At 45.9% G+C, this 17,050-nt stretch overlaps 1 protein-coding gene across 10 annotated transcripts in view; it reads left to right on the plus strand.

Annotated features, from left to right (window-relative positions):
* The window catches only part of Adarb1 (adenosine deaminase RNA specific B1), a 129,698-nt gene extending 113,679 nt beyond the window's left edge, over positions 1-16,019 (plus strand). For 7 of the 10 annotated variants that reach the window (XM_052744585.1, XM_052744583.1, XM_052744586.1 and 4 more), the window contains 2 exons: positions 10,869-11,047; positions 11,917-12,209. In XM_052744585.1, coding sequence (XP_052600545.1) covers positions 10,869-11,047; positions 11,917-12,096 — 359 coding nt within the window. In that variant the 3' untranslated portion in view covers positions 12,097-12,209. Of the gene's footprint in view, positions 1-10,868; positions 11,048-11,916 lie in introns of all 10 variants that reach the window. The other 3 variants (XM_052744581.1, XM_052744582.1, XM_052744590.1) reach the window with 3 other exon arrangements.
* Positions 16,020-17,050: the final 1,031 nt, after the last annotated feature.

The following is a 17,050-nucleotide window of genomic DNA, read 5'->3' on the forward strand; positions in this document are numbered from 1 at the left end:
CCAGGAAGCAGCAAAGCCATTAAAAGGGGAACAAGACCTTGTCTCTGAGCCTCTTGACCTGGTCTCCAGGGCCTTTTAAGGCAATCTTTCTATGAGATAAATGCCTTTCCACAATTGTGAACCTTGGTATTCACTACAGAAGTTGCAGGAGCCTGACACCTCTGTGTTTTCTCGTGTATTTCATATTCATTCCTGCCCCAGTGGCAAAGACTTAGGCAGTCTTCCCAAGACCAACCAGGGTGGGCCTTGGCAACCATCCATCCTCACCCAGATGCTGTCCAAGTGCTGCTGACACCCTCCCACCCAGCTCCCTCTGAACTGTGGTAGGTGTGGCAGCTATGCTGACCACACGCGCCTCTCCTTCACTGGTGCCTTCTCCTGCCCTTTACACCTTTATTACTGGTTTCTTTTCTTTTTTAGAGTGTCAGTGGCTAACAGTAGAGTGAACAGGAGCTTTTGAATTCAAAGGTCCTAACTTCTAAGCCCACCCTTATTTAAAAGGACACAGTTAAGGTATTTTTACTCTTTTAAAAAAATAACATTTTACTTAACTTCTGTAAGCTCAAAACTAAAACCATATCCTAAACTTTAAAAAAAAAATGCTTCTTTTTGGAGTGCATGTGTTCTCTGCCTCAGTGCCTGGCTGCTAGCATGTCTTTAACTGCAAGAAAGCAGCGTGGACTTTTATTTGTTAGCATGTCTGTCAGAGCAGATGAAGTAAGCAGAGAGGGAAAAGATGACAGTTATCTGGGATCAAATATTGCAGCTGCCTAGCCATTTTTTCCTTATTCTTTTTTTTTTTAACTCATGAAACCTGAAGTTAAGTTAAACTTGGAATAGTAAGACCCTTTTAGTATTGTTAGTGCATGAATTTCTCATGAGTCAGGAAATTTTCAGTGCAATACATTTGGAGGAAGGTTACTTTCTTAGCTGTTGCTGTAACAAGGTATTTGAGCATAGATGGTTGATAAAGAGACACTTGTTTAGCTCACAGTTTTGGAGACTGAAAGGCCAAGATCAGGGGGCCTCATTTGTTCAGTGTCTAGCTCACGTGGGACAGGAAGGCATCACAACAGAGAGAGTATGCATACAGAGCCCATGGTGGGGCTGGAAAGATGGCTCAGCAGTAAGAACACTCAGTTCAGTTCCCAGCATTCACATGGTAACTCACTACCTCCTATAACTCCAGCTCCAGCAGGCCTGAGGTCTCTTCTGTGCCTCCACAGGCACACACACAACCAGAGCACAGTCTCCTCTCTCCTCCCTGTCTCCTCCCCCCCCTCTCTCTCTCTCTCTCACACACACACACACACACACACACACACACACACACACACACACACACACAAAAGAGGGACAGAGAACAAAGAAATGAACCCATGACAAGAAAGGAAGGTAAGGGTCAGGATCCCTGTTTATAAAAACTTGCTCTCCAGGAACTGACCAGGGTCCTTCCTGTGAGAACATTAATCCCTTATGAGGGTATGTGCCCAGTGGCCTAACCTCTTTGGCCTCAGCACACTAAGTGCAAGCTTCTGTACAAGTACAAGAGAATACAGTCCAACCAGATCCAAAAGGTGGTGAGTGCTCATTCCTACTTGCCACTGTCTTGTATTCATTCATAGAATGTGAATGTGAGATACAGGGAGCACAGATGCCCCAAAATAGCTGAATAGACTGTCTAAGCAACATTCATCAAACTGAAATCTGAAATGGACCTCATTTATAAAAGTCAGATGTGCTTTATGTATATGAAATATCTGCTGGATAGAATATAAAGTTATTATTGTAGTCCATATTTTTGAGAGTGCAGAATATGTAAAAGAAGATGTTGTTCACCTTCTCCTCTCCATATCATCTCTACTCTCCAAGGCCTCTCCTAACCCTTCATTTTTGCAGTCCCTGCCCCTGGCCTCTCTACCTTCCCAGAGACCACACCTGCAGTTCAGCTGAGTGAGGCTGACTCTGCAGGTGGCAAAAGGGAGCCTGGGTCACAACCCTCCGTTGACTTTGCCTTGTTGGTAGCCTGTGTGCCTCAGTTTCTTCTTCTGCCCAGTGATTGGGATGGACCAGGTACCTTTTCGGGTCCTTCTGGATGAGAAGTACAGGGGTGCTGCCCAGTCTCGGGAAGCTGAGTGTGACTCATGGCGGAGCCACTGGACAACACCAGAGTCATTGTAAGGTGGGAGCCGCTTGAGATGTTTCACTTTGGAAACAGCAGTACAGTGTGCTGCTTCTGCTTTGCTTTGGTAAGGACACCTTCAGATTAGGGTGCCTGAAGTAAGGTGACCCAGGACCCGAGTAGAGGCTCCCACAGTCCATAGCAAAGTCAGATCCCTGAAGAGTTAAAGATGGAAACAGATACCACAGTGGGTGTCACCAGAAACAAAAGCAATCAGAACTTGATAGCGTCTTTACTTTGTGAGGTCACGCTCTTAGGAAATCCCCATCATAGCAGAGCCTTTGCAATTCTCTAGGATGTTATCTTACATCTAACAAGTGGCTTGAACAAAGGGACAGTTGGGACATCAGGTGATTTCTGTCAGCCCCTTTCTGAGCTGAGTGGATGTGGTGTAAAGTACATGTGTTTGTTATAGTTGGTGTTGTGTTTGGAGACCTTGCCTCCTCCAGTTTCATATGTGAGAATGAAGGCCATTGTACCAGTGAATTGTCATGTCTTTACGGAGGGAGAGAAATCAATACACACACAACACAGGATGATTAAACTCACCAAGACAAGGTGACCTAAAAATTCACAAATCAAGTTTAAAAAGTCTGGCACCAGGCAACTTCTTTTTTTGGTTTTTATTTTGCTTGTTTTTAATGCTGTCACATTAGAAAATAAGAATTGAGTTTTATTTCTCCATGAAAGTGTATCACTGAGAACTCCCTGGTGCACTGTGGGCATTGGTTTTGGCATGAAGCCCTACATGCTATTAGTGATGGTTTGTATTGCAGGCATGTGCTGCCACACTCGGCTTTGTACGTGAATTCGGGGAATCTGAACTCAGGTCCTTATCCTCATGCTTGTGGGACAAGCACTTTACCTGCTGAGCCATCCCCAGGCTCCTTCCACAGTGATTGGACACAGAAGCCTCTCTAGCTTTCTCAGCAGCTCTTTCCTGTTAGCTGCATATCCAGCACTTGCATGTTTCAGGGCAGCCTGGTGTCAGCTCCTGTCCAGTAGGCTTTGATCCTTCATTGACCAAGACCATTGTCCAAGGCTCATGGAGACGCAAGAGGGAAGTCCAGCGGTAATAACTGTCCCTATGTGATGGCTCTGGGGCTGGGTGACAGACTACTTGGATGGTGTGGGGTGAACTGGGCCCCCTCAATGCTAGTTTTCAGGGCAGTATTGCCACAAGAATGAACAAACAAGGGGGCTAGGCCAATGATTTCTAGGAGTGGAGTCTGTATGTGAGGAGCTCTGGGAGACAGTAGGACGGCCATGCCTTGGGGAAGCTATACTCCTCCCTGCAGGAGAGCAGTGGCTGTTCATTCTGGTGGATTCACAAGCAGCAACCAAGCCACTTTCTGTAAAGAAAGTAAGAGTGACAGTCCACAGCTACACTGCTTCCAGCTTAAGGAATTGGTTGTTGGTGGACACAGTGATAGAGCATCCTAGCAATCTGTCACCCAGCCCCAGAGCCCTCACATAGGGATAGTTATTACTGCAGGACTTTCCTCTTGTGTCTCCATGAGCCTTGGACAATGGTCTTGGCCAGTGGAGGATCAAAAGTCAGGGAACCTATTGGACAGGAGCTGACACCAGGCAGCCCTAAAACATGCAGAGGCTCCCTTCTTCCCATGACTAGTGGCTCTCTGGGCCATCATGGGCTAAGGAAGTAGCTCAGTGACAGAGCATTTGTCTTCTACACAAAGTCCCTTGTTTCAGTTCCCCTGGAAGGAAGGGGTGGGATATTCAGTTATTTACAGAATAAAGACTAGGGCTGTCCTAGTTAGGGTTTCTATTGCTGTGAAGAGACACCATGACCATGACAACTCTTATAAAGGAAAACATTTAGTTAAGTGGCTTACAGTTTCAGAGGTTTCGTGGTGTGCACACAGACATGGTGCTGGAGAAGTAGCTGAATGTCCTACATCTTGACTTGCAGGCAACAGGAAGTGGTCTGAGATACTGGGTGTGGTTTGGACACATATGAGACCTTAAAACTCACCTCCACAGTAATACACTTCCTCCAACACCACCGTACCCACTTCAACAAAGCCACACCTCCTAATAGTGCTACTCCCTTTGGGGGCCATTTTCTTTCAAACCACTGTAAGTGCATTGCCCTTAAATCTACTAATAAGGACTAATAATAATTTCTAAAACATGAACCCATAGAAATCATTAATATCTGTATTGATCATTATGTGAAGAATTCATTTCTTATCACCCTATTTTGTGAAGAACCTATTAGAATGTGCCTTTGAAGTGAAAATAAGAAAAACTGTCAGTGCCAGCTCTCCTGATTTTTAAGTTGACTCTCTTATTAGGCCAATTCACAGTTTCTCTGCAGTTTTGTGTTAAAAGTTCTTATTTAGCACACTTAATTTACAACAACTGGGGACTCTCATTACCAGCCAAGTCATTCCTGTTTTTATTGGTTTCTGCACGGTGGCCTATGATCAACTCATTACCCTAGTTCTCAGTTTGCAGCCCCAGAGAGGTAAGTTGCTCATGGGTGTCCGTCCTCATGCTGTGTCAGCCCTGGGGACTTGGAATGTACTCGTGTGACCGTTTTGAGCCTTCTGCTCAGATAAAGCCTGTGGTTAGATTGGAACCTTGGGCTGGCTATTTTCTTTTTGCTTTACTTGCTCTGTTTTGGTTCAAGATGGCAATTTACTTAGGTTAAAATATAAGGGGGGGGGGTACTTTCAGAGTTCTACTTCTTAGTTAATTGACCATTTAACTTTAGTGTAGAATGTTCCAGCTCTAGTGCATAGGATTCCCTCAGCCCTGGTCCTTCGCTGTGGCTTTGTCACATAGAAGCAGTGCAGCAGAAAAGGACGATGACACAATCCAATTCCCTTGTGGTCAGAGATTCCCACAAATTGCCGCTAAGTGGACATTCATTCTCCTCCCTTCAGAAAAGGGACTGTCGTGGTACTTTCCGTTCAGCGGTTGGCTAGCTCAGCAGCAAACCCAGGAAGAAGCAGTTGCAGATCCCAAGATGGATCAGAAGCAAGGATCCACGAAGACACTGAAGAGGGTGCTGTTCTCAGGGGAAGTGATGTGATTCAATAAATAGCCCAAGATGCTGAGTTGTCTACAAGGCTGCAGCCTTGAACAAGATCGTTTTCCTTCACACACGTCAGGAAGCTGTCTTAGCTGTTATGGTGCGGTAGGCTCAGCACGCACCCTTCCTGGCAGGAACCCTGCCCGCACCTCGTTCACTCACGGCAGTGCTGACGGTGTGGGGTAGCACTGAGCCAGCTGGACATGGTGGCACCTGTGATGCTCTCCCTCTGAGCAGTGGCCATTCTTGTGATGTCCAACCACCCTTTTATGTGGGTGGTCAAGTATGGGACCAAACTCCATGTTCTGAAAAGTTGTGGAGAGCGGTGAGGGCACCTCTCCTTTGCTTTTCTGTCTCACCCCTTACTTAGTTGACAGGTCTGACTATGTTAAGCTCAGCCTGACCTAGAACTCTTGATCCTCCTGCCTCAGTCTCCTGAGTGCTGGGATTACATTACCACATTGGGATACATTACCATATTGAGCTGCAAGGCTGCTGTAGTTTTCTTTTTTCTTTCTTTCTTTTTCTTTGTTTTGAGACAGGGTTTCTTTGTGTAACAGCTCTGGCTGTCCTGGATCTCGCTCTGTAGACCAGGCTGGCCTCAAACTCACAGAGATCTGCCTGCCTCTGCCTCTGCCTCCCGAGTGCTGGGATTAAAGGTGTGCACCACCACCGCCCAGCCATAGTTTTCTTTTAATACCCTTCTCAGTCATAAAATGAGTTGAGATGCAGCTCTCTCCCAATTTTTTTCTGGAAGAGTTTGTTTAGGGTTCATATTAATGTTTCCTTAAATGTTTGGTTGAATTCAAAGTAAAGCCATTTTGTGGAGGTTTCTTTATGAAGAAATTACAAATTAATAATTTATTTTTATTTTATGTGCATTGGTGTTTTGCCTGCATGTATGTCTGTGTGAGGGTGTTGAATTCCCATGGACTGAAGTTACAGAGAGTTGTGAACTGCCATGTAGGTGCTGGGAATTGAACCCAGATCCTTTGGAAGAGCAGCCAGTACTCCCAACCACTAAGCCATTTCTCCAGCCACAGGAAATTACAAATTAAATGTCTGTTACTGCTTCACTCTTTGTCTTTGAGTAAGCTTGGTGGTTTATATCTTCAAGAAATTTGTGCATTTCACCTGATTTGTGAATTGTGGGTATAAATGTATCCCTGATGTTCTTACCATTTTAATCTCTGTGGCGTCTCAGTGGCACTGTATCCCATCCTCGTGTTGGTGATTATACTGGCCAGTTTTTTGTCAATTTGACACAAGCTAGAGTCATCAGGGAGGAGGGATCCTCAAGAAAATACATGCATAAAATAGGGTTGTAGGCAAGCCTGTAAGGTGTTTTCTTAATTAGTGATTAATGGGGGAGGGTCCAGCCCATTGTGGGTGAGTCATCTCTGGGCTAGTGGTCCTGGGTTCTATCACAACACAGACTGAACAAGCCATGATGAGCTAGCCAGTAAGCAGCACTCCACCATGGCCTCTGCATCAGCTCCTGCCTCCGGGTTCCTACCCTGCTTGAGTTCCTGTCCTGACTTCCTTCAGTGATGAACAGTGATGTAGAAGAAAGAGTGAGCCAGATAAAGCCTTGCCTCCCCGACTTGCTTTGGTCATGGTGTTCCATCACAGAAGTAGAAACCCTGAGACAGTGGTTTGCGTTGGCTTTTTCCGGTCAACCTAACTGACAGGATCAATTCTTTTGATCATCTCTAAAAAACAACTTCTGCCTTCATTGATTTTCTCCTATTATTTTCTGTTTTGTATTTTAATTACTTCTGTTTCTTCATTATTTTCATTTTTCTGTGCACACAGTGTGTTACTTACTCTTTCTCTAGTTCTTCAAGATGCTAGCAGAGATCGTTCTTTTACTGCTTTTATAGCATTTATAAGTATCATTATGTTGTGTTTTCATTTTCACTTATTTCAAAACTCCTTGTCTATAGGTTATTTGCAAGTGTGCTGTTTACTTTCAGAATATTAGAGGGGCTTAGAAAAATGTTTTTGTGTTACCAATTTCAAATGGACCTCCATTTTATAATCTAGGTCCTTTTAAATTTCTTAAGACTTCTTTTGCAGTGCAGCAATGTTCTTTCTGTATTGGGCTGGTGAGGTGGCCCAGTGGTTAAAGACACTTGCTGTCCAGCCTGATAACCTGTGTTAGGTCCCCTGGGTGCACACAGTAGAAGGAGAGGGACTGTTTACCACAGGCTATCTATCCTCTGACCACCACAGTCTGTTCTGTTATGTACATGTGTATGCAAAATAAATATGTATATTGGTTTTTCAGACAGGGTTTCTCTGCCTATCCTGGAGCTTGGCTCTGTAGACCAGGCTGGCCTCGAACTCAGAGATCAGAATACCTCTGCTTCCTGAGTGCAGGGATTAAATGCAACATCACCACCCTACATAATTATATTTTAAAAATCTGTCTTTATAAATGTTCTGTGAGAACCAGAAAAGAATGCATCTCCGTTGTTTTTAGGTAGAGTGATCTATAAATGTCAGCTTGACCAAACTGATGGACTTGGTCATATCTTTCATGTCCGTACTGATCACTTGACCTGTCAGTTCATTAGAAGATATTGACTCTCTTTTCACTAGAATTGTAGATTGTCTATTTCTCCTAATTTAAGTGTTTACTTCATATATTTTTCAGCCCTGTGATAAATGCATAAAACTTTAGGACTGTTGACTTCTTTTAATAAATCAATCTTCTTTACCATTGTAAGATAACCTTTATTCTCTGGAAATGTCCTTTGTTCTGTAATCTGCTTTGTGATCTCAGCTTTCCTTTGATTGGTGATAGTATGTATGTCTTTTTTTGTTTGTTTGGTTTTGGTTTTGTTTTCTCAAGACAGGGTTTCTCTGTGTTGTTTTGGTGCCTGTCCTGGATCTCACTCTGTAGACCAGGCTGGCCTCAAACTCACAGAGATTTGCCTGGCTCTGCCTCCTGAGTGCTGGAATTAAAGGTGTGCACCACCACTGCCTGGCTTAGTGTGTATATCTTTTTTAAAAAAAGTCTTTTTATTTTAAACACAGTAATCTCTTCCTTTTAGCTGAGGTGTTTAAACCATTTACTTTTATTATGATTATTATTAACTGTCATTTTTGCTACTTATTTTCTTTTTTTTTTTTTTTTTTGGTTTTTTCGAGACAGGGTTTCTCTGTGTAGCTTTGCGCTTTTCCTGGAACTCACTTGGTAGCCCAGGCTGGCCTCGAACTCACAGAGATCCGCCTGCCTCTGCCTCCTGAGTGCTGGGATTAAAGGCGTGCGCCACCACTGCCCAGCTTGCTACTTATTTTCTATTTGATCCTAATGTTCTTGGTTGCCCCTTTCCATTTTTTCTTACCATAATATTGATTGTGTTTGATGATTATATTTTAGCTCCCTTTTACTTTTTTAGCTGTTACTTTTTGTTTTGTAGATTTAATAATTTTAAAGGGTTTATAATATACATCCTTAATGTACCACAATCTGCCTTCAAGTCATACTATCCCACTTCACACACAGTGACATCCCTCTGACTCTTACAATAGATGCTCCCGTTTCTCTTCCCCTAGCCTTTGTGGTATTATCACAATTTAATTTTTTTGTGTGCTAAAAATCCCACATTATTACTTTGATTTCAAAATTCTATTATCTTTTAAAGGTATTTAAATGAAGGACTCCCTCCCTCCCTCCCCCCTACCTCTCTCCCTGTTTTCCTTTGTGTGGGTCTGGATTCCCATTTGCTGTCATCTTCCCCCTTGACTTAAAGAACTCTCTTACCTTCCTTTTAAGAGTCTCCTGAAGATGAATTAACTATTCAGCGTCAGTATGTCTGAAAGTGTATTTTGCTTTCATCTTTAGAAATAGATTTTGCTGAGCTAGTGTATCTCTCTGGGATGGTAGGGCTTTATGCTTCTTTAGAACTCAAAGGCCATTGCCCTGTCTTCTTATCTGCACGGTCCAGCCCATCTTGGCTCCTCTGTTTGTCTTCTCTTACTGTGCTTAAGATTTTTCACTCTGTGCTGATGTTGAGCAGTTTATTGTGACATGCTTTGATGTAGTTTCTTCATATTTCTTATGCATGGGGTTTGCTGAATGTCTTAGTTCTGTAGTTGGCTGGTTTCATAGAATGTGGAAAGATTTTATTCATATATATATATATGTATATTCCATGCCATCTCTTTTCAGGAATTCCAGTTACACATAGATTTGGTTCTTTCATGCTCTCTCTCTCTCTCTCTCTCTCTCTCTCTCTCTCTCTCTCTCTCTCTGCGCGTGTGTGTATGTGTGCGTGCGTGCATGTGTGTGTGTGTGCATGTGTGTGCGTGCATGCGTGTGTGCGTGTGTGTGTGTGTGTGTGTGTGTGTGTGTGTGTGTGTGTGTTTCATTCTGAGTAGCTCATGTCTGATGGTTCACTGGTATTTTCTTCTGCACTTTGTGATTAAGTTCGTCATGGATACTTTTTTTCTCAGACACTAGTTCCTCTCTAGAAGTTTGGTCCAGGGCTTTGTCTCTGTCTTGCATGTACTTGCTAGGAACCCTTCCCTCCAGTCTTCTCAGAAGCCTTTAGTCTTGAAGAACAAGCATGCCGTGGTGAGTTTCCCTGCTCAGGGATACTCTTCAGTCTTTTGATTACCTCTGCATTTCTGCCCCTGTGCCACTCTCTCCTGGGAGTCGGCTGTAAAAGGGTCATAGCATCTGCATGTCTTGTATCTTAAGGCACAGCATAAAGCTTAAATATGTGTGTTCAGTTTCCTTAGCCAGATCTCTCTGTGTGTCTCTGTCTCTCTCTCTCTCTCTAACTCTCTCCTTCCCTCCCTCCTTCCCTCTCCCTTTCTCCCTTTCTCTCTTTCTTTGTTTCTTTCTTTCTGTCTTTCTTTTTTTTCTTTCTTTCTTTCTTTTTCTTGGTTTTTCAAGACAGGTTTCTCCTTGTAGCGCTGGCTGTCCTGGAACTCACTCTGTGGGCCAGGCTATCCATGTACTCACAGAAATTCTCCTGCCTTTGTCTCCGGAGTGCTGGAATGAAGGCCTGTGCCACCACCACCCTACCAGATATCTTCCTAAAGCCTCTCACTCTTCGAAGCAAGCCTGTGGTTGGTTACAGTGAAATCATTTAAGTATGAGAGTGTACCTGTGCTTACTTGCTAAGTACTAGGTTTCTGTGTGTGCCTGGAGTGCTGTGCTATGAAACTGAGTAGCCTGGTACATGGCATTTCAGTGGCAAGACTATATACTGTCTTTGCTAGTCCTACTTTGTAGAACCTGAGGCCGCTTGCCCATCTGTCCCTTGCTAGGTTTCTAGCTCTGTTGGTCCCCAGGGAGAGCTGAGGCATGCTTGGCAGGAAATCCTGTGGATTCGGGGATCTGTCAGACTCTGTAGTCTTGCCCCTCACAGACAAGTATACATTTATGTATCAATTCTGACTTCTTAGCCCTGTTTTTCCTGGGCCACCAAGAGACAGCTGCACACTGGGAGGCTTGGCCTCCTCCTTGTGGCCGTCATACGCCTTATCCTGGTGGGATATGCATCCTCAGCTCTGAACCGTGTGCTGTGCCGGCGCTGTGCCGGCAACCTCCTCCTTCCTGGTGGGAAACGAGGGCTCCACGTCACCTCTGCATCTGCTCTGTTCCAGGCATCAGCAATGCAGAGGCACGGCAGCCAGGGAAGGCACCCAACTTCAGTGTCAACTGGACAGTGGGCGACTCTGCCATAGAGGTCATCAACGCCACCACAGGGAAGGACGAGCTAGGCCGCCCATCCCGCCTGTGTAAGCACGCGTTGTACTGTCGCTGGATGCGTGTACACGGCAAGGTACTGAGGCGCCCTCGCTGGGTGTCGGCCCACCTCCCCCAGCGTGTCCGTCTCCATCCCTCCCATCCCTCCTGGTTCTCATCGTCATGTCATCCTTTCAACTTCCCAACAAGATCATTTGAAAACTCTGATTTCTTCAGATTGTTGTTGGATTAAAAGTATGGCCCTGGCCCCACAAGCCTGAGAGCTGCCTCAAAGACAGCTTCCTCCCTCACTCCTGCGGAGTCTTAGCTGCTATCCTCGCCCTGGGGGAGGAGACTGCTGGCGCCACTGTGCCGAGAATCATGAAAAGGAAGGGCAGTCGCTGAGCACTGCCATGCTGGCTTCTGTCCCCTTCAAGGGTCAGAAACTTAATTTAGCTGCAGAGCCCTTTTCCCCAAGTAAAACTTCATAATAAGGCCGGATAACATTCGTTCTTGTCTAAGTCAGGGATATGTCTTCTTATTATGAGGGCAGCTTAGAGCCCTCATGTGGGGCTCCAACTCTCCCACCCTCATGGGGAAAGACATGTTATCATGGTAACCCAAGGGCTTTGCAGGACACCTCCAGTCTCTGCCATGTGGCAAGGCATGCATCACCTAGGTGTTCTTTTTCATAGTTACAGGGGACAGGTGGAACTTGTGCCCTGGGATTTGCCAGAAGCACAGGTCCTGCAGCCATCTGTCGACCTGCAGGCCACTGCTTAGAGATGAAACTGAGCTTTAGGCTGGCCTCTTGTGGGTACTCTTCCGTCTAGGAGAGCACCTTCTGTTTGTTTTTTTCACAAACCAGCACAGTCCTGAGCATCATTTTTTAACATTGCCTAGGTTTCTCTCTTCTTCCGTTACTGCTCCAGTAGTGGCTTTACATGTGCATGTATCCTTCTACAGGTTCCCCCCCACCTGCTGCGCACCAAGATCACTAAGCCCACTACATACCACGAGTCCAAGCTGGCAGCGAAGGAGTACCAGGCTGCCAAGGCACGTCTGTTCACTGCCTTCATCAAGGCGGGGCTGGGCGCCTGGGTGGAGAAGCCCACAGAGCAGGACCAGTTCTCCTTCACTCCCTGAGCCAGGCGGGTGTCGAGCACAGAGTGCGAGGCTGCGGGGTCGTCCTCCAGAGCCTTGCATCCGAACTGGGACAGGTGTGCACCTTGGGGAGGGCATGGGGAGTCTGGGGGAACCACTGGACATCGAGCACCATCCCCAGCAGCTCTCACCCCAACAGGGCAGCATGGGGATGTAGGGTGCCGGGCACCTCACATGTGAATGGGGATCAGGTGCACAGTGGGGGTGCATGGGGGGCATAGGGGCCCATCACCACCCCTTGCCACACATTTCCCCTCTTGAGCTACCCAGTGACCGCTTTATATCTCAGTTTACATTAGACATTGAGTTCTACTGAGTAGGGCTTCCTAAGTATAGGAAAATAGAAATTACTTTGTGTGAGATTCTTGAATAAATAATTTATTCAGAGCTAGGAATGAGATTTATAAAATAAGAAGTAATTATGTCAGGTCACTTTTATGCCACATTATTTTAATTGCAAAAAAAAAAAAGAAAGCGTTTCTCTGTGGAAGAGCATGAGAATAGAGAGGTAGGAAGAGAACCACCACACTCACATCTATGCGTGGCCACTCCTCTCTGGTCCTTCACAGTTAGGTCCTCACAGTAGGTGTTAACAGCTCTCCTGGGGTGACCCAGCATGATATGGTGTGACCCTGGCACACACTGGCCCTGCAGCAGGGATGCTGTGTCCTACAGAGTCATGATTTAGGATCTGCTGCCTCTAGAAACTTCCATGCCCCTGGTTAGGCTCAGATCATGGAGAACTCGATTTGCTTCTGAAGATCAAATACATCCATAGCATATTGGCTGGTCATCATTTGGGGGTTTTAACCATGTAGGTTTTGTGACCTAGAAGAACTCAGTAGGGCTGCTATGCACACAGAGTACACAGCCTGCCTTCTGCTCCTTCCATGGGATCTGGTGGGTCAGAGCCATGACTACTCAGAAAGCTTCACAGAATGGAGAGTGTTATTTAAGCAGGTACCATTCTTGGAGCATGCCAGGTAAGGCGTATTATTAAGTTATTCCTTCCAGCTTTATCAGACACGTGTCTGAAAAACAAAGCATTCAGGTTGAAGCTGGTGAGGCAGTATGAGGCCAGAATGCTGCAGACCAGACGTTGGTATCTGGACAGGCAGGCCTGGGTGCTATTGGCATCTTGGGTCTCAGCCCCAAGATGCTTCTCAGCACCCTTTAGGCACAGGGTGGCCCCCAGGGCCCTGGAGTGGACCACCTGGACCTCCTGTGCTCAGACTTGCCCCAGGTGCCTTGTTGCTTCCACTCAGGATTAGGGAGGAGTAGAGGGAGGAGGGGCTGTGGCTGTCGGCTCTGTGCCAGCTGGGTCCAGCAGGTTGCTCTGAAGAGCCTCAGGGCCATGAGCGGAGAAGGTGCAGACTCATCCCACAGCACCCATCCACTACAGCTGCATCCAGAGCACTGACAGCTGGGTGGCGCTGTGCTGTTCCCCAGGTGTTTGTGTCCTTGACACACTGAGAAAAACCAGGACAAAAGCATAGCCACTGTCTGTTCCACCAGATCCCCAGCAGACCTCAAGAGGCTGTGTGTTGTCGCTTACATGAGACCTACTGTGTCCCCGTGTCAGGAGCCCTGTCTGTGTCCTTGTGGGTATCTCACATGGTTCTCATCCTGTGGGGCTTGATCCTCATGGCATGAAGGTCCTACCAGAACTCCCTAGTGACATGTGTCATTACAGACATCTCCAGCTCACCACCTGCCCTCCTGACAAAGGTGAGCTCTCCCAGTCAGGATCACAGAGCCCTGTGGGCCATGGCAGGGCCTTGTTTGAATACAGTGCACTGGGGTTCCTTAGAGAAAGGGTCTCATGTTGTCATAGTATCAGCACCTTCCACACAGACTCCTGCACTTTCCGGAAAGAAAAACACCATGTTGGTGTGTTCTTACTCTTGTTTTTAAATGTGTTTTTTTCTAGTGGAGATGGGGAGATGGACTTAGTTGGGTTTGTGTTTGTTTTTAAGTACATTTTTGTTATAAAGTATAGCAAAAGTGTATCCCATATACACTGAGAACCATGCATTACATCTGGCTTTCCGTGTCACATAACAAGAGTGCCCAACCGGAAAGTGAATGGTACAATTTATAGCATGCCTAAAACCACAGGGGCCTGGCCTGCCTAGACTTGACCCGGAAGGAGGGAGGAAGACAGCCTGGAGGGCTCCCTGCAGTGAGAAGGAGGCGGCAGCATGGGGGCATGCACCACCTTCCCCTGCGCCCAGGTTGTGGTAGCTCAAACAGCCCATCTGTGGCCAGAGAGAAAAGAAACGGAAATGTTAACTTAAGACACTAAGCACTTTGAGCCCCTTCCAGAAGGTCATAGACACCATGATGGTAGTCCATGTCCAGGACCTAGACATCGCACACTCAGCAGAAAGCTTGACACACCAAGAACGTGATGGAAATTGTTTGGGTACTTCAGCAGGTAAAGGTTAGGAGGTTCTCCATTCTGTGTTAATTCCACAAAGCATATCCCTCAGGACTATTCAGGCCCAGCTTTGACAGGGCTGTAGCTACTCACTAGGAGGTCATTGTCACAAGGGAGTCTCAGATGGGCTAGCATGTTTGTGTAGGGCCAGGGCTCTCCACTTAGATCTATGCAGGGTGGGTGTGGTGGCCATACCGTTAACCCTGGTCCATTAATCGTGTCAGGAGGAAGCACCTCTCCCAGCGAGGGACACCAAAGAACTACAACTTTGAATCGGAATCTGAGTCTTTGACCATTCTTCCTATTTTGAATTTTTTTTTAATAATTAGAAATCAATTTAAGTGTGCAAACCATCATCTCATAAGGCATTGCTGTCTGTTTATTCTGTGCCCAGCTCATCTTACCTCCAGGCTGTAGTTGCTGCTTATTTTTCAGCCTACGTCTCCCCTTTAGTTTCAGACAGGTGCACCAAGGGTGGGCAACCACCAGAGGGTCAGGAATGTTGGGTGAGCTGCATCACCCCATGCTAAGAGTAAGTACACACAATGCAGGAGCAGCTTGTCACTTCCAAAATACTTTACTCCAGAAATGTCAGCTCTGTCCAGTCGTAACTTTGATCCAGAAAGAGAAAGAAATTGAGCTGAAATTCGCAGCTCTATCTAAGTTCTCAAGATTAGGGAACCTCTCCAAAGATTTCCTCCATATTGTCAGCCCCAGACTACATCATGAGAAGGCAGAGTGTATGTGTTCAGTGTGTACAGCTTGTATGTGTCCTTGTCTCTCGGTATATCTATCATGTGACAGTCCCCAAGGCTGAAGAGGTGGTTACACCCTATCTGCAGCTGTGAACTGCTCCACACTGGGGCCGCTGAGTTCATGTGACATTAGGGGATGGGGATTGGGAAGCCTCTGACCTGCCAGGGACCATGAGCCACTTAGTCACATAGGTCTGACCAGTCATGACTGGCGCTCAGTGCACTTTTCTTTCAGTTCCTGGGGAAATGTTCACGTCTCTGTGGTAGTGCCTGTACTTTCTGTTTGCTGTTTGAATGACAAGTGCCCAGCCTCAGAAGCACTTAACTGTAGCCACAGCAGGAGCTGATGGTACGTAGGAACTGATGGGCCATTCTTCTGAATGGAACACAGTAGGTTAAAAGCACAGTTTGCGGAATGTTAATGGGAGAAGCCCCTAAAAGCTGTTTGCTTTTCCAGGCTTTGAGTTATATACTTTTAATTTGATTTTTAGAATTTGGACACTTTACATGAATGTAATTCAGCCAAGAAACATGTTGCTAAGCTACAATCCTCAGTGTTCTCTGTATGTATATTTATGTATAGACCACATGTTACAGCCTGCATGAGCTTCCTCTCACACCGAGCCCAGCCGGAACTGAGCACGAGATGTTGTCACATGTAGACAAAGGACTGAGATGTTCCTAATAAAGACTAAGACGTTTCACTATGACTTCTTGTGGAGAGTTTCCTTGTCACTTCCGTCCGTGCCTCCATCGGCGGGTCTGGAGTCGAAACCTCTCGATCGTAATTTGAAAGGTATGAGTGTGTCTGGTCGTGTTACCTCCTGTACATCGCACCAAGCGCTCAGTGCCTCTATCCACCTGGAGGCTCCCTCGGTCCCAGCTCCTAGCTTCTCTGCCTTCCTGGAGAGATTTTGGCCGTGCTCCAGTGTACAGGGTCCTGTGGAAAGAAGGGCATTCAGATTGAGGGAGAGTTGCCTACAAGATTGTAGAAAGGGTGGTCTTGAGGGAATGTGCGTGTTAGGTAAGGGAGCACATGGCTAAGTCTCTAAGGAAGGGACTATGGCTGTGGAGTTTGGAATGACTTTGATTTTAGTTTCCTGTTGAAAACACCTATTTGGTTGATATTTCTACAATTAAATATGAAATTAATGTAAAAATGTTTTAAAGAGTCATATGCACCATATATCTTTTAAAAGCAGCACAGTTAGAGACATGACCCCCTTCTCTGTTTTGGAACTGATCAGGTAGTAAAACCAATTCAGGTGAGAGTTTGACTTACTCTGCTCTGTTAAACACATTTGCCTTGATTGTTTATCTCAGGCTGATAACAGGGAAGCCAAAATGGAGGCAAAAACAACTAACTGTTAACCTGTGTGACCTAGAAAATGTCAGCTACCTTTATATGACCTCCTCTCCAGGGTCAGAGGGCCACTTGGCTGGGTCTCAGGCAGTTTGCTTCTCTGCTCCTGTCTTTTTATTTTCTGGGAGTGAACTGAATGTTCTTTAAAGTATTGCAGATATCGATTCTGATGTGACAGCTACCTGACTTAGCTTTTTAGCAACCTGTTTACCGCTCTAGTTGGCGGTTGAACCTGGGAGAATGGATCCTAAAAATGAAGTGGACTAAAGTCTCATGCAATAGCCACCTTTACTCAGGTCATCAGTTTATACTCTGAGGGTTAAGAATGGTCACATAAGCAAAGTTCTCGTGAGTTCAAGCTGTCTGTTATCACGAGGA

The sequence above is a fragment of the Peromyscus californicus genome, unplaced genomic scaffold (genome assembly GCF_007827085.1).
Source record: "Peromyscus californicus insignis strain IS unplaced genomic scaffold, ASM782708v3 Scaffold_19__1_contigs__length_69161282, whole genome shotgun sequence".
Lineage (NCBI taxonomy): Eukaryota > Metazoa > Chordata > Mammalia > Rodentia > Cricetidae > Peromyscus > Peromyscus californicus.